This window comes from Protopterus annectens, chromosome 14.part0, assembly GCF_019279795.1.
Source record: "Protopterus annectens isolate FY-2018-M chromosome 14.part0, PAN1.0, whole genome shotgun sequence".
NCBI classification, from domain to species: domain Eukaryota; kingdom Metazoa; phylum Chordata; order Ceratodontiformes; family Protopteridae; genus Protopterus; species Protopterus annectens.
The window spans coordinates 19,436,651-19,457,800 of NC_056748.1; the positions used below are offsets into that span (position 1 = coordinate 19,436,651).

General features: G+C 35.3%; 1 protein-coding gene across 1 annotated transcript in view; it reads right to left on the bottom strand.

Moving 5' to 3' along the window:
- Positions 1-9,658: 9,658 nt before the first annotated feature.
- The window catches only part of CWH43 (cell wall biogenesis 43 C-terminal homolog), a 676,650-nt gene continuing 665,158 nt past the window's right edge, over positions 9,659-21,150 (bottom strand). The window contains exon 17 of the mRNA XM_044056345.1: positions 9,659-9,816. Coding sequence (XP_043912280.1) covers positions 9,729-9,816 — 88 coding nt within the window. The 3' untranslated portion in view covers positions 9,659-9,728. The remainder of the gene's footprint in view (positions 9,817-21,150) is intronic.

The window sequence follows — 21,150 nt, forward strand, 5'->3', positions numbered from 1 at the left end:
GGTATAATATAGATTGTTATTTACCATAATTTGTGTATATAACAGCTTATTGAAAGGAATGAATTTGATTGTATTTTCAATGGCTAATTTTTTATTTTTTTCAGTCAGTGATTGATTTTTCGTTTGCCAATAGTTTGAAAATAATAAAGAATTCTGACGTTTTGTACTCATTACAATTTTATAAGTCCTAGAAATTGTTTTCCCTTTAATCACAAGATTTTCAAGTATTAATTTAACTAAATCTATGTTCTGTAAGTCAGTGTGTATTTGTGAGAATTTAGCATTTATAAGATGATGAAGTTGGTTAAGGATAATACTATGTTTCATAGGAAGTTTGAGTTCAAGTCTCATTTGCCCCGTGCTAGAGTCTTTCCATTGGTATATATATCCCATATTGTGTAGTCTTTTATCAGGGGGTAGTTTGTTAGATTTACTGGTTTATTATTTATTAGTAAATTAGGATTTAGATGTAACGGTTGTATAAGGGTAAAAGTGTCAGCTAATCGCAATGATTTAAATAGTTTCTGTGTTGTAAGAATCATGTTATTAATTAGTGGGTGTAAATTCTTCGTGTATATGCTAACCTTGTTTAAATTCAAGAATGGTAAGGATTTGATAATACAGCCAAGGAATTTCAACTGTTCATACCAGATTTTGGTCCACTGGGGTGTCCAAGTATTTATATATGAGTCATAGTTCATTATTTGTATTAGTCTGTATACAGTAATTATACTATAGTAAAGCTTAAAATCAGGTAACCCCAATCCCCCTTATCTTTGGTGAGTACAAGTTTTGCATATTTAATTCTGGTAGAGTTGGGATACCATAAGAATCTTGATATAGCTTTTTCCATGGCAAGGAAGAAGTTTTGGTGAATATTTGAAAATGTAGCATTTAATTGAAAGAGTATTCTTGGTAGAAAATTCATCTTGACAACACTAGCTTTTGACAGTAGAGACAAATTAATGTTCTTCCATCTATCCATATCGTTTTGAATACTAGTCCATGTAGTTAGTAGGTTATTGTTTATAATATCTTTGAAGTCTGAAGTAAATATTATTCCTATATATTTTATCTGGTAGTTTATTTTGATCTCACTCATAGAAAAGTACAATTCTTTATACCCTATAGGATTGAGGGGAAATATGTGTGACTTGTTTAAATTTAAATTGTAATTTGAAACTACCGAGAACTCATCAATAACTTTAAGTATTTTTGGGAGGTCAGTAGTGGGGAGTGGGAAGTATATATTTAAGTCATCAGCAAAGGCCGAGTATATAAGATGTATATTGTGTATTCTTGGAATATGATGAAAGTTTTTTTTGTGAAATAAACAGAAGGAGGGGTTCTACATAAAGATTAAATAGGTATGGCAAAAGAGGACATCCTTGTCTTGTACCAATTGGATAAGAGTATAGGGTTAGTTATAAGTTTATTTACCTGTATAGTGGTAGAAGCTTTCTGATACAGAACCTGGATCATTTTAATGAATTCTTGAGGAAAACCATATAAAGGCAGTATATTAAAGAGAAAGTGTAAGTTTACTCTATCAAAAGCTTTAGTTGCATCTACTGTAAGGGCATATCTGGGGCATTTATCCATATTAAGTAGTCTGACAATGGTATTTAAAAGGAGGGCATTGTCACTTGTTTGCCTGTTTGTCATAAAGCCCATTTGTTGTTGGGAAATAATAGAGGGGAGTATATTCTTAAGTCTATTTGCTGTAACATGGGCTAATATCTTAAGATCAGTGTTTATGAGGGCTATTGGTCTATAATTTGCTGGATCTGTTGGGTCAGAATGCGGTTTAGCAATCAACACTGTCTTGGAGTTATTTAAGTATTTGTCTGTTATACCATATTGTATTATATAGTTGAAAACGTGTAATAACACTTTGGAGATAAGTTCCATGAATAACTTATAAAACTCCGATGTGAATCCATCAGGCCCACCTTTTATCTCTTTTAAATGTAACAGTGATTTTAAGAGTTTTCTTTGATCTTCTGTAATTTGTGGAAAGTTTATATTATGTATAAAATCTTTAAATCTGTCTGTAGATGGTGATAAGGGTATACTGTATAATTTCTTATAAATATATTCAAAAGCGTCCACTATATCTTGATCTTTATATTTCATCTGTCCTTCATAGTTTATTTCTTTGATCCTATGAGGTCCACTTTTTATGTTAATTAGTCTAGCTAGGAATTTTGATTGTGTTTCAGCCCATTCTGAATATTGATATATTGTCCTTAATTCTAAGAAGGAGATATTTTCTAAATAGTGTTTGTGTAATTGCTTTTGCCAATCAATTATTTTTTCCTCAAGTTCTTTAGACTATTTTTCCTGAAGTTCTAGTTCAGCAGTGTTTATTTGACACTCTAGTTCATTCTTAAGATTGTTACACTTTTTTTTGAGCCATGCAGATTTTTGAATAATAATACCCCTGATGAACGCCTTGGTAGCCGTCCATTGTATGTCATATGGAATTTGATCGAATATAAAATCATTTTGAAGTTGGGCTAGCACATTCTGAATTTCTTGTGTAGTTTCTTGGTTTTGTATAATTTTAGGATTTAACGTCCAGGTATTGAAATAGGAAATATTTTGTTTATGGGCTTGAAAGTTTATTAAAAGTCTAATTTTGGAATGATCTGAAAGAGTTCTATGTGATACAGCATAATTTTATTTGTTAGAAAGGAAAACAAGGGAAATTAGAAAAGCATCTATCCTGGATCAAGTTTTATGAGTGGCTGAAAAGAAAGTGAATCTTGATATTGTTTTATCATATTGAAATTTAACATAAGGGTCAACTAGTTCAAATGTATTTTGTAATTCTTCAAGTGCTGTAGTGGTAGATTGTGACTGTCTGTTTTTATTATGCAATCTATCCTTATCTAGATTTAGTAAAGCATTCCAGTCCCCACCTACAATAAACAGATGATTTGGGTATTTGGCTAATATATTAAAGATTTCATAAATGAAGAGTTGTTGATTTGAGCAGGGGCTATATATATTAAGAAAGAGTAATGGTTTGTTTAAAGTATGATATTCAGTAGTAAATAGTACCCATCTTCCCTTTGTGTCAGCTTCATAGGAAGTAATTTCTCCTTGGAAGGATTTATTTACTATAATGGCCACTCCCCTGGACAAAGAACTATAATTTGCAGCAACTATTGTTTTAACCCATTTTCTTTCCCTTTCCCTAACCCAAAGTTGGTCATCTAAGTGAGTTTCTTGTAAGAAAGTTATATCAGCCTTAGTTTGGTATGTGAGGTGCATGATTAAATTTCTTTTCTTTTTATCTACCATTCCTTTAACATTCCAAGAGTCTATGATTATCATTTTTTATTAATATTGTTGAAGTTTCTCATTAGTTGATACCCAAAAATACAGTTATAAACTTTTTCTGTTAGTGTATTTATCTTAAGAATAAATGCTGTGACTTTTATACTCCTAAACTCTAAATAGGTGCCTAACCAGCCATCCCTCTGTATTTGTAAATGTGCATGAGTTAAGAAACTAAAAGAAACTATTATTTTTAACAACAAGGAGTAGATATATATCAGAGGGATGTCAATAAAACCCACACTGTTCCAAATGCAAACAGCCATCAGCTAACAGACTGTGCCCATCCCACTCCTTTTATTATTTATATACTGCATATTCATTTTCAGACTTCTTAAAATATTATATTAATTGTACCCTTAGATATTTTATAGAGAGAAAAGGAAACGTAGCTTTTATAAAAAAGTTTTGTAGTAACAGCAACATATTATAATTCTTAACATTTCAAGAGTTATTAAAGAGTTAACAAAACCATTTTTCAAAAACCAAGTACAATATATGCATATTTAAAGAAGGCATTTTAAAAATTCAACAACAGTTGCATTATTCTTGCTAACTGTGGTTCTTTAAAATGTATTGGAAGCCATACAAGCGATCATTGTGAACTCATATTATTAATTAACCAGTACCATCTACTGGACAAACAGGGGAAAAAAAAGGAAAATGTTTTTGTACCTTGTTCATAGACACCTTTAAAGGTAACTCATTGGTTATGCCAGTAGAATAATGATTATACATTTTAAACATGTAAAGAAGGCAGCACTTTAAAATTCAACAACATTTGCCTTATTCTTACTAACAGCAACTAACTGTGGTTCTTTAAAATGTATTGGAACTTCATTTAACATTGCACTGGCAAAAGCCATATAGATCCATCATTGTGTACTCATATATTAATAATTAACCAGTGCCATCTACTTGAACAAACAGAGAGAAAAGAAAAAAATGTTTTTATACCTTGCTAATAGACACATTTAAAAGTAACTCAATGGTTATGTCAGCAGAATAATGATTATACATTTTAAACATTTAAAGAAAGCAGCACTTTAAAATTCAAGAACATTTGCCTTATTCTTGCTAACAGCAACTAACTGTGGTTCTTTAAATGTATTGGAATCTTCATTTAACACTGCACTGTCAAAAGCCATATAAACACATCATTGTGAGCTCATATGTTAATAATTAACCAGTGCCATCAACTGAACAAACAGAGAGGAAGATGAAAAAAAAAAGAAATGTTTTTGTACCTTGCTCATAGACATACTTAAAAGCAACTCAGTGATTATGCCATTAGAATAATGAGTATACATTTTAACTGAAACTACTTATGTCTAATATTTACACTACTTAAACTATTATATCAAAGGTTATATCCCATTTTTTTAAATGTAATTTAACACTTCTTTTTTGTAAGCTGTAAATGCACTTTAAAGTCATTTCTCTATGCAAACAGTGTTAGGTAGCTTTGTAACTTTTAAATGTAAAGGCAGTTACTAAAAGACAGTACCTTAAGTATTACAGTGTAGCAAAGAGGTTATCTTTACAGGCAAGTAAGCAGAGTTATTTAGAACACATTCCACATCCATTTGTTTAAAATTTCCCATAAGAGTGGTATATTCTTCTGTCCTGTAGTTCTTTGGAGCTGTAGCACTTGTTTAGCCTTCCAAATATTGTTTTTGGATCAAAAGATATGAAAAGAGTTGTCTCAGGCAGGATTTACTTTGAAGAGACGCAGAAAGGTGGATTTTGCCTGGTCAGGTGTTTCCAAGGATATTTTTTCTTCTTTGCAATAAAATGTTAAAGTTGCAGGATATCTCATTTGGAAACGAATCTTATTTTCAATGAGGTAATTGCAGTATTTGCTGTGTTTCTGTCGATTTTGTTTAATTTGTAAAGGAAGATCTTGAGTAATCATAATTTTATGTGCTCTCCATGTAACATTCTTTTTAATCTTATAAGCTGACAGTATCTGTTGAACATGTGCTGAATTAAGCAGTCTGATATAGATTTGTCTAGGAAGATCACTTGTTTGTGTATGCTTTATAGCTCTGTGAGCTCTTTCGATCACTATCTCATCCAGGAGATTTTTATTAGCCAGAACAGAGCTTTGTATTTCTTTTATTATTGGAATAAGTTCTGAATTATCAAAGCTCTCTGGAATACCTCTTATGATAAAATTATTTCTCCAGCTTCTAGCTTCCAAGTCTAACATTTTTTTGCTGTAATTCTTTAATTATGGTGTCACTGGTTGTGCTTTTTGTTGCAGTTCATTTATTTTTAGCTCATTGTCCATAATTTTAGCTTCATTTGGTTCAAGCCTAAGCACAATTTGGTCTAGAGTAGAGCCAAATGTAGTTAGCTTATGAGAGAAACCCTGCACTTCTGTTTGTAAAGGTTGTAAAGCAGTTTTCAGATTCTCCAGTATTAAAGGTTGTTCCTGTTTTAATCTTTGAGACATTTTATCAGCTTCTTGTTGTTGCTTGTTAATTTTTTGCCTTTTAGAAGTGGTTTCTTTCTCAGGAGTAGTAATTTCAGACAGTTTGGTTTTTGTGATTACAGTTTCCATCCAATCTGGCTGATTCTCCATTAATCTTGTATAGTTAGATTCCTAGTAATAGTGCAGAATTTTAAATGATAAGTCTTGTTGTGAAAGTTGTTTTTCTTGTTACTTTGCTTTTATTAGGCCTGTTAGTCTTGAAGAATCCACACCATGCGGTTCAGGGCTCTGTTTCCAACAAGTAATTATTTTTCCTTCAGAATGAGAGAATCTTTGAAAAATAAACATGAAACAAGTAAGTACTCGTATTTCTGCTTTAATCCATTGATGTTTGGTATACTTTTCCTAAGTGATGCGCTGGTTTGAAGTCAGATTATAGTATAGGAATGCAGGTGCTGCACTGTCAGTGTGCTTACAGGCTGTCCACCATTTTGGAATCAAGTGTTTATTTTCATTTGTCATAAAACAAAAATAATGCTTTGTTGAGTCTTGGTAAATTAACTTACTTCAGAAGTTACTCTAGCATATAACTGCAGTGGTATTTCCCTCAAATTACAAATCTGCTTAGGGAAAAATAAGTAAGACAAACTACTTACTTTTGCTAAAGTTAGACATGCTTCTGAGCTGGCATGCTGCTCAAGGCTGACAGGTTTATAGGTAAGTACTAGGCTAGCAGTCCTTGTGGACCATTTTATGCCTAACCAGTTTCTGTTTCTGTGCTTGATTTAACCTATTCCATTTGGTAAGAGATTGGTCTTATCCATCTCATTGTCGATAATTATATATTATCCCTAATGAGAATAACTGGGATCATACTATAGGTAATTTGAGGGGAGTCATGCATGGGGTAAAACATTTAGGAGCTGCTTCTGTCCATTAGTAGTATAGAGGGCAATCCTGAAGTACATTTTCTGTTTTCCATCTACAGACCTAAGCTGTGCCTGAATATGGACCGGATGAACTTTGTTTTATGTGGGGTGGGGGAGTCTGTTCAAGAGCAGCTGTATCCTCTGCAAGATATATCTGTCCCCACAAACTCTTGTGTTGATGTTACAGAAGAGCTTCAGATCCATAGACTGAGTGTTAGTGAGGCCATTTGACTTGCTGATGTGCAGTAAATCCACCAGTAATGGGTTGTAAGATGTCTTGTATACCATACACAGGTCACCTCTTAGCGGTTTATAGGATACCAAGTATAATGTCGGTGCTTTGAGTCAGTCCATGTAGGACACATCATTTAGGCCTTGTATCCTTTTAGTGAAGCAATTTCTCTGGGTGTTGCAGTTGTTGCTTGTGTCTGGACAGATACCTGCCAAAGGGGGCATTATATTCAAGGACTGGTCTATGAGAGCTGAGTAATAGGGGGCAATGACATCCTTAGATGTAGAAATAATCCTATTGTTTATAAGCTATGCAATAAAGAAGGTCTTTCTTATGACAATGGAAACCCGTTGGTCAAAGGTTAGGTTACTGTCCCCATAAGTTTGGTAGTTCCCTGGGATAGATGCCTTTCAAAATGATACAATAATGCAATTTTTTTGGCATTTAGTTTCAGTCCATGATTCTGGCACCAGTTATTTATTTGTGACAAAGCTTCTTGCAGGATGGTTAAGTCATTTGGAGATTCCATGACTGCTCCTAGCTTGTAGTCATCTGCAGACTTAGTCAGCAACAGCCCTTTGGTAAATAACAAAGGACAGCAAGCAGGTAGGTGGTTCAGAGTGGAACTAAGTACTCTAGTTTTCATAATGACACTTACAACAATTATAGTCATATTATCCCTGTTATCAAAAAGAGTGGGTGTAACTATTAAAAAAATACCTAAAAAAATAAATCACACACATTGATATTCATCTCTCAAGCATAATTAATTTACCATAGTGAACATATTCTCAGTTGAATTTGGTAATACAATATAAAATGCCTCAGTAATTATTCTAAATGTATAGATCACATCAGTTTGCAGAATAAAAAGTCTATGTAAATAATATAAATAAATAAATAATCGATATAGTATTTTTTTTACTTGCTGTTAATATATTCTGATAACATTCACCATAAATAATGTAAATGTTCACTAAATTGTCCATGTTAACCTGTAATACTATGTAGCATAATGGGATTGTTTGTTTTAATGTGGCTGCCTTTGGCCTGTGGCATGACTGAGAAGGGTGCAACAATCATTCCACTGACCTGAATAACAAACTAATAAACAAATGAACACGTCATTAATAAATGGAATTACAAGGGTATTCCAGTCTCTTAGATGGTGTTGAATTTCACCTGGCTTAGCCAACACATTTTAGAGCTTGTTGAAAGTCTCACTTCCAAGTCAGAGAACAAACTAGTGTTAGTGGTTGCTTTAACCACTACAGCCAGTTCTTATGGCAAAACATGAACTTCTTACTAAGACTGTAGCTCTTAATTTCATTTTCTTATTTGTGCGTCATCATTTTATTGCTGCATCCTCTATATGTTATACAAATATATGGAAGCTAGGCTTCTAGCAGCATAAACCACAAAAGTGATTTGTTATTTAGTGCAGAAACATTACCAGGATACCACACTACAATGTACTGCATAGATACACAGTCTGCATGCTATAACTGGCCATGGTTCTACCAGGAAATTAATACTTCTAAAGTACATACCATGCTTCAGTAATATTTACAATCTATTTTTCATTTTCTCTGGAAATCCCTTAAGCAAATTTGTGATGTGCCCAATTTTCCTTTATAAAACTCCTAAATGTATAATCAAAAGGAGGAAGCAAACTTTATAATATCTGCTGCAAGCAAAGTAAACTAGTCTCGATAAATTAGTCTCGATAAAAACAATAATAGACAAAGACTTCCAGTCTCACTTTATCAAATTAGAGCTGACACCAGACTCCTAATCTACTAAAACTGTATTTCAGCTCTAAGCAATACCACAACCCAGTACTAAGAGATGGTTCCGTATTAAGTAAGCAAATGCTTAATATAGTGAATGCTGCTTAATCGACAGCTAAATGTCGAAATGGCAAAATCCCGAAGACATGGAACAGCGATTACTGTGCCATTTTGGGACTTTGCCGTTTCCTCCACTGTGGTGTGATCTCGGAGTTGGTATATTTAAGTAGGGGGTTTATTTTGTGTTTGTTTTTTTTGTTTTGTTTTTTTTTTGCGGACCAGTGATTTTTCCCCTGGGAAAAAAATCTGTTCTGTTTGTTTGGAATTTTGTGTTTTCTTTTTTTTTGGGGGGGGGGGGTTGATTATACAGCGTTCACTATTTTATGTGTTCACTGTTATAATATAGACCCTAACAGACAACTCTCATTGGCTGTATTTATCTTCATTTTTGTGAACTCACTTACAAGCTTCCTTCTGTCTTAATATGTATCTATCTTAGTACTGAAATTTCACAAAATCTTGTCAGTACAAGAAATAAACAGAAAACACTGGCAGTCTGGATTTCTTTCCAAACTAAAGTATTTGAAATCAACTGTTAATAAGAGATTCTAACATTTCAGCTACAGGGGTTGATGTCAAACAATTTTCAAATTTATATCTAAATGTGCTGTTATGAAATAGTAGTGCTTAGAAATACACATCTAGAAACATTAAAAATATGTAGCTTGGCAATTAACAAGTTACACTCAATCACTAATTTCAGCATGCTAAATAAACAACAGACCTTCAGGATGCAAAATACACAAACAATATACCAAACAAATTTTTTTCATTTTGTAAGGACTAAACTATAGTAAATCTAATATATTCCTTTAGTGATTTGTACCATGCATGACCAAAGTACGTAACAGTCTCTTTCTCTTAACTTTTCGCATGCTGCCTGCAGCAAAAGGGTTACTGTCCTTGAATACAGCATTATCACTTTTCCTATTGTGTTAGTCTTCAGGAACAAAGTACTTTGGAGTGCTCATGTGAAAATGATGAACTGGGTCAGAGTTGTGCCCGTCCCTGTAAGATCCGAACCTAAATAAATGACAAAATATTTTAAATGAAGACATTGAAATAAAAAGAGCATTAATAGTAATTATTCTTCACGGTAAGAAATAATACTGCTACTGCAGTCTATCCATTTAATTTTCCTGTGCTTTTGGTATCCATATTCTGGAAGCTTAACATAAAGCTAGTTGAAACTAAAATTCTACCTGTAGCACAAATGCTGCACAATGAAGTGTGTGGTATATGCATTTTTGTAACCTGGAGTTTCTACTTACCAGGATAGTTCTGGGAGATTACACTTTCAAATAAGAAAGATACAATATGCAAGGTTCAGTATAACACATAACTATCATTTATACCTCAATCTGCTCCTCTCAGTAATCTGCCCCTTGTCCAATCATTTCTGATCCCATATATTATATCTATCTTGCACTAATGAATCAAATAATTCATAGTGTAGTGGTTCAATTTTTTTAATCCAGAAATATAAGCAGCAATAGAATCCATGGGACTGTATGCCCTCATGATGATTAAAATGCCAAACAAATGGCAGATACTTCACAGACCCAGAATAACTCTGAAGCTTTTATATCATCTCTGAGATATTTTCTCTCCATCTCAAAACTCAATGTATTATAAGCCTTCATGGTTTAATTGCCTGCCACATGCAAAAATGTGGCACCCTGTATGTCCTTAGGCTTCTTAGAGAATCTGCTTACAGTCAGGTGTTGCAGGTCTGGAATGTAATTTTAATTTGAGAGGAATCAGAAAGGGATGTCACAGTCAAATAATGTAAATACGTTTAGAAATTGCTTTTTTTCTAAGCTATTTGTAAATCAGAGCCTAACTGATGACAGTTGCTGTATAATGCATTACACAGAGGATTATAATCAGTTTGCTGATCATAACCGATTTGTTATGCATTCAAACATAGATGTAAAGAAATTCACTTCTAGAGCGAAGCTTAAGAGGTGAATCTCGGTGTCCATGTCAACATAATTTAGGTTTATGATTGGAGATCTGATCATAATTCATTGATTCATTGTAGTGCATGGAGATTTATCTGCTCCATGTACAACTAGTTAAAGTAAAAAAAAAAATGCTAAGTGTTTCTCCGGCTTTCAAAGCCATTTATGCACTTTACAACTTAGTGAGCTCTGTGGTGGTGCTGTGGTAGCGTTGTTGCCTTACAGTTAGATGCTACCCATTCGATTCTCAGTTAGAGCATCTTCTATGTGTCGACATGCGTGAATGAGCGTTCCTTCATTTAAGGTTGTGCGTTAGGCCCGGCAAGCCAGCACGTAAAAATCAACTGCCAATCATTAGTGGACCGGAGTTCCGCTGTGGCGACCCCTAACCGGAAAAGCCGAAAGAAAGAAGAAGACAACTTAGTGGGCTCTGTCAGAAAGGCAGTGTAACACACAGTTCCCTTGCATTTACACTCACCTTGCCATGCTAGTAAACTGTTCCGATTTTTCAGAGAATGCCTCATTTTTTGGTCTGTTCCTCATAAAGTCCATGGTTTTCAGAGAAACCACGGAAGACTGAAGACACTATATAATGATATATGTAACTTTCAGACTTTGTTCCCTTCAGAAAATGCAGGCGAACACACATCCTGTTATTCTAGTAACTTTCTTAGTTTGTAAGATGAAGGGATGCCTTTTTTGCATGGACAGCAGGCAGAACCAAATCTTTTATTCTGCTGATGTCATTTACTGATCTGTACTGGCAGATTTGATTGCCTAGCATGGGACCCCAACCTTAACAACTTCAACAGGGGGGTGCTTAACATTGATCAAGACTGAGTCACGTGTCACTCTAGCGCTTAACTGATTTGCCTTTTTCCAAATATTGGTGCATAATTACCACACTCCATGAACTGCATAGTTGTTAGAGTTTACCTTGGCTGGGATAGAGCCTAGTAATCTTTATTTTCATATTAGCTACTGTACTTGCACTGCATACTTAAAGCTGCGGTGGTGCAGCGGTAGCGTTGTTGCCTCACAGCAAGAGGTTCTCCCATTCAATTCTCAGCTACAGTGCGGGGAGTACCTTCTGTTTGGAGTCTGCATGTCCTCCCCGCGGTTGGGTGGGCGTTCGAAAGACATGCGTAATGGACATGCCTTCATTGAAGGTTGAATGTCGAGCTGGCACCTCGGCATTCGTGAAAATCTACTGCCAATCATTAGCGGACTGGAGTTCCGCTGTGGTGACCCCTAACCGGGAAAAAGCTGAAAGACCAACAACAACAACTTGCACTGCATACGTATTAGCTGCATTAAATTATATATATAATTTTACAAATTTCAGTGTGTGTATATACTACAATGTATAAATGATTTGTGCATTATTTACACTGTCTAGTCTCTTGACTGTATACACAAAGTTAACAATCACATTGAAATTTCTAGTTCCATTGTTTAATTGATTTACAAACTGAAATATTTTATCTCAATCTGCCACAGAGAAAATCCAGTTTATCTACTGAGACAAAAGCCACTACCTTTTATGCAGTACACATGGCTAGTGCCAGCAGTCATGTCTGGGATTGCAAAAATAAGGCAAAACAGTTTTTCATCTATATATTTTTGAACAATCAAATTATGTAACTATTTACAATGGCATAGCATTCTTTCAAGGAAATGTTACAAAGAAGCTTCTTGCAGGGGGAAAGGGATGCACCTGTGTTCTTCCCATAATAGAACAGAATAAATTCTTCATACAGCTTTTTGTAAAACACAGGCTGAACAACACAAGAAATATACTTTTTCTAACACTTTAAAATGTAAGTGTTTTATGCTGTATAACTAAAGTAAACATTCAGTTATATTGTTATATTAAACTTTTGTTTCAATTATTTTACATGTCTCATTCACTTATCTTACAATTAAGTTTTCTTATACAGCGATGTCATTCTGTAGCTAACTTCCATGCATCACCATGTTGTAGGTTGGGCTCATAGGTAACTACTAGGCCTACTACTCTTTGGGCCATTTTAAGCAGTAATCAAGTTCTTTGACACATAAATCAGGCTCCTTAGATTCATGTCTTGTATAGGTAAGCTTTTTGCTTTAACTGAATAGAATTTGCATCATGGGATATCAGTAACAACTCAAGTTTCTGGATCCAGAGATTTTAGTTCTCAGTAAACTATCCTGAAAAGACAGGTCAAGTTGACTGCATCTGAATCATTTCTCAACTGAAAGATGAAATTACTTTTTGATTGCTTCTGATACAGTGTAAAATTTGTTGTAAAATGTCTGAAATGATAAAGCAGAGACCATTTGCATGCTTTAAATTTCATCAGTACCTATTTCAGACTGCATCACTGCACAAGAGGATGGTACATATGATATATAATTCTCACTGGATGCATAAGCTAGAGATGCCAGTTACTTAAAGCTATACTATCATATGTTATACTCCAGAACTCAGGGAATTGGACTACTACAAATTGCCCACTGCTTTCCAATTTCTTGAGTAAATGCCAGGTAGTGGGATCTCTGATCACTGATATAAAACAGATTTTTTTTTAGTTTACATCTCTTCCACATTTACCCACACCAGTTTGTATATACATAGTACCAGTGGCTGACCATTCTACATGTAATATACCACAGTTATTGAAAGTGCTGATATTACATGTTGCTCTAGGTATATCCAAACCCAGATTCATCGGTCTCATATAACACAGGCATAGGTAATCTAAATGCAAATCACATGAATTCAGATAATGAGATCTCTCTCTTTCCCATTTACACACCTTTCAGTGCTCATTGTCTCTGTAGCAGTTATGGGTTTTATGGGCTCAAGTTGCTAGCCCAAGGCCCAACCCTCCTCGATAGGTGCACCACACACACTCACATGCACACACATCGATTTAGAGTGTCCAATCCACCTACTGTATATCACTGGAATGTAGGAGAAACACTGGAGTACCTGGGAGAAACCCAACAGAATGCAGGGAGGACATGCAGACTCTGGACAGAAGGTGACCTAACTCAGAATTGATGCAGAGCACCTCTTGCTGTGAGGTGACAACATTAACCTCTGCAGCACTGTGCCACCCTCAGATAATGAGCACTACAGATCAAATCTCTGTATAGGCCCTCCTGGCATACAAAATACTACAGTTTTGCTATCATGCCACAGCTACATATCTAGTATTAACCATCTGGTTGAGTTCATAATGTGCACACTTATCACTCTGTTTCATGAGGTATCATATCCTGTGTACAGCAAGTTACTGTCACATGGTCCTTATCTTCCACTTAGTAGGTTTTGTAGCACTCAGCAGACAAATTAATATTTAGACCTGGTGGATTAGCCATTCAACGCACACAATTCAGTTTTATGACATTTCCTCTCCCATTTGCTCCTTGTGCTTATTTCTTTAGCATAGTTTGTTCTTGAAATATCATTATTTTTCTCTTTGCCTTCATACTGACATATTTCAAATGCTGCTTGTTCAAGAAACAACCTCCATATTCCCATGTTGAGATGTTCCAATCATTATTTGTTCCAGTTTAAAGCTGTCACTCATGTGCTACCCTCTTCACTTATACTAACATAACACTTGGGAGTGGGTGGGTGAGCAGGCCTTATCACTCATTTTGTATTAGTTATAACCTAGCACAAAAGGTGAGAGGTATGAAATATTTCCAATTTACAGATCATTTAAATATTGCTGGACTAAAAGGGGACTAATACATCACGTGAAAGTGGCATTGAGCTTAATTTTCTTGCAGAACTAATTATACTGAACAGATACAAGACAAGTGGATGGCAGTTGCTCTGGTGACATATGAGCTCCTGCCACATAACCTCCTCACCTACTGTACACAGCCACACCAAGATGTTTTCCCCTTGTGCCATACATTTATCACGGAGCTTGCTTTGGCAAATTCAGCCATGAATCGCTAGGGTCTCAGACAGAAGGTAATTTCCATACCTCTCAAACTCTCTTCAGATGAGATCGATACTATAAAAACTCAGCACAAACAGCAACTTTGAAATGAAATTCAGAGACATTATTCTAAAACTGAACTGGTCATTGCTGTCTCACGCATTGTACATTCTCCCTTGCTTGTACATGCATTTATAAGTCCTACATTTCAGAACAAGTAAATTTATGTTTAGCAGCTATAATGCTCAGTTTTAACAACAGTACCTATAACAAAAGCCAAAATCTGTCATGTGTAGATTTTATTTATTTGTTTTCATTTTTTCAGCTTCTTAAATTCAGCATCAGTTTTTAGTGTCCTTTAACTTTGTAAAACATTCAGTATCATTTGTAGGTCTTCTGGAAGCTTTGTTACAGTTTCACAGTGCAGTTGTCATGGCCACATCTTTTATTCTTAAAGTAGGAGTTTGCTAACTGTTCAGGAATAAACTTCGTAAAGCTGTGCTTCAGTCTTTTCTAATATATATACAGAATAATAAGATTTCCTGGGAAGACATACGTTTGAATTTTAAATTTTAAACATTCGTAAGCAAAATTCTAAAAACTTCTAACCACTAATGATGTACTATAGCAATAACCCACGCCTGGGTGTGGGTAATGCTAAATTTACCCACGGTTGGCGTGGTTTGGTCCCAAGGGCGAAGCCCGAGGGACCAAACAAAGCCAACCGTGGGTAAATTTAGCATTACCCACACCCAGAAGTGGTTATTGCAATATCATGACATTATTTAAGAAAAGAAACTATTACTTTTCTTAAATAATGGCATAGTATAATGCCTGTTTACTGCCCTTCCACAGATGTCTGGCATCCGGGCAGTTCTGATGTACTGCGCGCCTGCGCGGTACATCAGAGCTGTGAGCAAAGCAACGGAGAAAGCAAGATCTCCGTTGCTTTTATGTCTCGCTATGTTAAATGAGTTTAACATAGCGAGACAGTTTTAAAATAAGCAACGGACATCTCCGTTGCTTATTTTAAACTGTCTCGCTATGTTAAACTCATTTAACATAGCGAGACTAAAAAGCAACGGAGATCTTGCTTTCTCCGTTTTTAAACACTGTCTCACTATGTTAAATGGGTTTAACATGGCGAGACAGCTTTAAAATAAGCAACAGAGATCTCCGTTGCTTATTTTAAAGCTGTCTCGCTATGTTAAACCCATTTAACATAGCGAGACAGTGTTTAAAAAAAACGAGTTATACTAATGGAAAAAAGTCCGGGCGACCGGACCTTTTTCCATTAGTATAACTTGATTTACAACGGGCACGCTGGCCAATCAGCGTGCACGTTTTGGGGGGATCATGGTATAATTTACAGTAATTTATAATTTTTGAAGTATGTCAGAATAAATCTCAACAGCTGATTATAGCAGCAACCAGTATATTCGGCTGTGAGAATAGTTTACATTATCAACTTTTTAAAACATCAACCTTCATACTGTCAAGGCGATATGATAACATTTTAAAAGTTCAAAATGTTTGTACTGAGATAACAGTACAGTGGGGGATCAGGGAATTTGCCCTTTTCCCCACTGTAGTGCAACCTCAGATTTGATATATAATTAGCAGGTGGTGTGAGGGTGCAGGCAGGCTTGCCCCCATACAAAAATACTATATTTGGTGAAGATTTGCATTTTGATTTTTTTTTAAATGTCGATCACATGGTTTTGAGCAGATGACATTTGACATTTTAAAAAATTCAGTAATATAAACTAGATCCATTTACAAACTGAAATATTTTATCTCAGTCTGCCACAGAGAAAATCCAGTTTATCTACTGAGACAAAAGCATTACCTTTTATGCAGTACACATGGCTAGTGCCAGCAGTCATGTCTGGGATTGCAAAAATAAGGCAAAACAGTTTAACATCTATATATTTTTGAACAATCGAATTATGAAACTATTTACAATGGCATAGCATTCTTTCAAAGAAATGTTACAAAGAAGCTTCTTGCAGGGGGGAAAGGGATGCACCTGTGTTCTTCTCATAACAGAACAGAATAAATTCATCATACAGCTTTTTGTAAAGCACAGACTGAACAACACAAGAAATATACTTTCTCTAACACTTTAAAATGTAAGCGTTTTATGCTGTGTTAACTAAAGTAAACATTCAGTTATATTAAACTTTTGTTTCAATTATTTTACATGTCTCATTCAGTTATCTTACAATTAAGTTTTCTTATACAGTGATGTCATTCTGTAGCTAACTTCCATGCATCACCATGTTGTAGGTTGGGCTCATAGGTAACTACTAGGCCTACTACTCTTTGGGCCATTTTAAGCAGTAATCAAGTTCCATGACACATAAATCAGGCTCCTTAGATTCATGTCTTGTTTAGGTAAGCTTTTTGCCTTAACTGAATAGAATTTGCATCATGGGATATCAGTAACAACTCAAGTTTCTGGATCCAGAGATTTTAGTTCTCAGTAAACTGTCCTGAAAAGACAGGTCAAGTTGACTGCATCTGAATAATTTCTCAACTGAAAGATGAAATTACTTTTTGATTGCTTCTGATACAGTGTAAAATGTGTTGTAAAATGTCTGAAATGATAAAGCAGAGACCATTTGCATGCTTTAAATTTCATCAGTACCTATTTCAGACTGCATCACTGCACAAGAGGATGGTACATATGATATATAATTCTCACTGGATGCATAAGCTAGAGATGCCAGTTACTTAAAGATATACTATCATATGCTATGATTATAGTAGCAACCAGTATATTCGGCTGTGGGTCTAGTTTACATTATCAACTTTTTAAAACATCAACCTTCATATTGTCAAGGCGATATGCTAAACATTTTAAAAGCTCAAAATGTTTGTACTGAGATAACAGTACAGTGGGGGATCAGGGAATTTGCCCTTTTCCCCACTGTAGTGCAACCTCAGATTTGACATATATAATTAGCAGCTGGTGTGAGGGTGCAGGCAGGCTTGCCCCCATACAAAAATACTATATTTGGTAAAGATTTGCATTTTGATTTTTTTTTAAACGTCGATCACATGGTCTTGAGCAGATGAAGTTTGACATTTTAAAAAATCCAGTAATATAAACTAGATCCATTTGTTTGCACCTTGTCCATTTATTAAAATCTAATAAAGCATATATTTTAATTATTACTTTTGGCCCCCATAGCAAGGATGCCTGTTGGTTAATGATGCTGTCTCTCCTTCTCCCCCAGTCCCACTGTAGACTGACCAATCTTTCTCTTGGATTAGGGCCACCAACCCGGAGACACAATTTGTGGAGCACTTATCCATCTTTGGAGAAAAGGATAGGAGATGGACACATCTTGACCAGTATTACAAGCCCCTAACTTCAAAGATTTTTGTAGGTCTTAATCTTCCCTTGAGGTAAATGATGCAAACATGAACCCATGGGCATTCCCACCAATGATGTGTTAACATCAGCCTTCCCTGGCCATATGAAAACATGTTTGTGAGAGACTAATTCTGCTCTCCAGACTGAGCCAGTGAGCAGCACAGTGTTGTAAAACAGCTATGCTCTCCCCCAGGAAAAGCCAGGCTGCTATAGATTACTTACATGCAGTATAATATTGTACTTGAAGGATAACTGTGTTAACTCCTGTTTATTATTTGCATAAGATTCAATTAAAATAAGTGTGTATGCATTTAACTTTTATACTTTCACAGACTTGCTCAAACACAACTTTCTAATGTAATGCTGACAGTGTGATATTTATTTATTAATTAAACTAAAAAGTTGACGCAGAATGCTTAAACAGCTCTAAACTCATACAGTTAACAGAAATTATTGAGGCAAAATGTTGGCCATCTCATCTCTCAGTCCCATGTACTTGGAAATATCCCTGTACACAATACCTTCTTTTGTAAAATTCTGGAAAGAAGACTTGTGCAACATACAACACACTCATTTGGGGCTTGAAACATCTAAAACTCAGTCTCCACAGTTTGTTGAGCATGATGTTAATGTTCCTTGTGATAAACTGTTTAATGCAAGTATGGCGGTGGAGCAAATAAAAACTCAGACCTACCTCCCATCCATCCTGCTAGCTTCCCAGGTTACTAGTCAGTCTTGGGCACTAGTGTGAAATGCAGGTGTTCTGCATCTGTACCAACAGACTGACCAATCAAAACATAGTCAAAAAAAAAAAACAAGAAAAACATCAGCATTGAAAAAATGCAGATATAAAGAAAAATAGAAAATAATTCAAAGGCCTCATTCATTGATCCAAATGGCTTTATTTTACATGAGCAAAAAAAGAGACAGAAATAAATGTTTCTCTGACTTTTCTTTGACAACCAAGTATGCACAGTTGGCCTGTAGCCCTAAATCATTTCATACTGATCTTACAATTATTGTTTTTCTCAATTAACATTACATCCTTGCTATGGGAGGTATTCTGCCATGTTACGAAACTGCTAAAGGAAAGGAGCTTTTCTTCATTTTATTTTTACATGCTGATCTACACAAAATGCTAGCTCTGTTCATTTTTTCTCAATACTTTATATTCCCCTAAAATTTTATGTATTTTGTCCCTATCCTATCTTTGAATTCATTTTCTATTCATTGTCTAACATGCACAAACAGGCATACTTATATACTTGCATTCCACTCCTCCTTGCAAATTCAGTGTCTGTCCTTCTACCGTTTCTTTTCCCTATCTCCCTTTTGCACTGTGGGCACATTCCTCCACCAACACCCAGGTTATTTAGGATAAAAAGCACATACATTTCCCTTTCTAAACTTCTCCTCCCGATCAACTACTATCATTTTTCTTTAAAGAAATATTGTGCCAAATAAAGGTTATCATACAGCTTTTCCTAAATCTTTATTTCTTTGAAGTAATCCTCTTAAATGTTATTTGGTTAATACAGGTAATGTTAAAAGTAAACTTGTATACCTGGACACTTTCATGCAGTGGTATTCCCTTGAAGTTATTGTCATTACAGAATCTTGGATTAAGGACAGTACTTTCCTCTCTTCATTTTCACTTCTTTGGTTATTAATATATTTTCAGTAATAGATCAGGGCCAGTCATTAGCCGACCGGAGTTCCGCTGTGGCGCCCCCCCTAACCGGGAAAAGCCGAAAGACAGTTTTTAATAGATCAGAGCATGGAGCTGGTGGTAGAACTAGATCCTTACTTAAATCTCACTAAATCTATCACCCACAGTCAAGCCACCACTTCTTTTAGTTAGAACTCTAGCTGACTTACAATTTATATTTCCCTTTCCAATAGACCCGACTTAAATTTATTCAATTTACCACCCCTTTCTTTCTTACAAAAGGTGAACAGACCATAACTTCTATGATTTATTCCAGTCCCCTTTTTTAAAATAAAGTAATCATGTGTATATAATAATCAAGAATTTCTTGTGATTAGCTGATGTTGTAACTCAAATTATTTCTGAGCCCATCAGAACCAATTATAAATCAAATAATAACTCTCTTTTGGGCTTGCTTATAATTAATATTGCTGATAACATTTGTACTCTTTCTAATCTTCCTCACTGTCTATCTAAGTGAGCATTGTTCTATTTCCTTCTCTATTCTAAATTATTTTCATAATAAAAAACTAACTTGGAGTCTTCTGGATCACAATCTCTCAACAATTTCTCCAGTCCATCAATAATTTATCCACGTCTTGCAGCCCTGGCTCATGACAGCCATGAGAAGCATACAACCCAACCAAGTAAGGATACAATGAGGCCCACACTCAAACTAGGAATATTATATAGAATGTGTGTTTGGTTTGCTTAAATCAAGGTTTTGGTGTTTAGACACATCAGGAGTTGCACTGCAGTACAACCTGGCCACCTGTGCTAAAATACTTACTATCTACACCATATTACATAATATAATTCTCAGGAAAAAGCTTCAGCAAGGACAGCAAGGGGCAAAAGCACAGTTTTAAGGACTGCAGGCAGGGCCAGCAGCAGCTGGTACAAATGACAAGTCTGAGGGAGAATCACCTGCTGCAGATGGTGCTGGCAGATAGAGGCATGCATAGCATGCCCTGGCTCTGGTGGCAAATGATAGCACACTCAATCACTACCTAAGATCCCATGCACTTACACATAGGAAAATGGATCTACTTTGGATAATCCAAAATGCTGAAAACGGAAAGGCCGATACGAGAATCACAAAAATAAAAATGCTGAACCACATAAGTATTGCCAGAGCAAGTAAACACTTGCCCAATGCTACAGTAAAACACACCACATTATCTACAACCCAGCTAGGTGGTGGACTGCACCCCCACACCCACCCTAATATATATATACCAACTCCGTGATTGCACTACAGTGGTTAAAATGGCATGATTCCCCACGATGAGCATAACACATTTGGTCCAACATGTACACATAAATTTAATTATCTACAATGCTTTGTATATTTATTCTTGT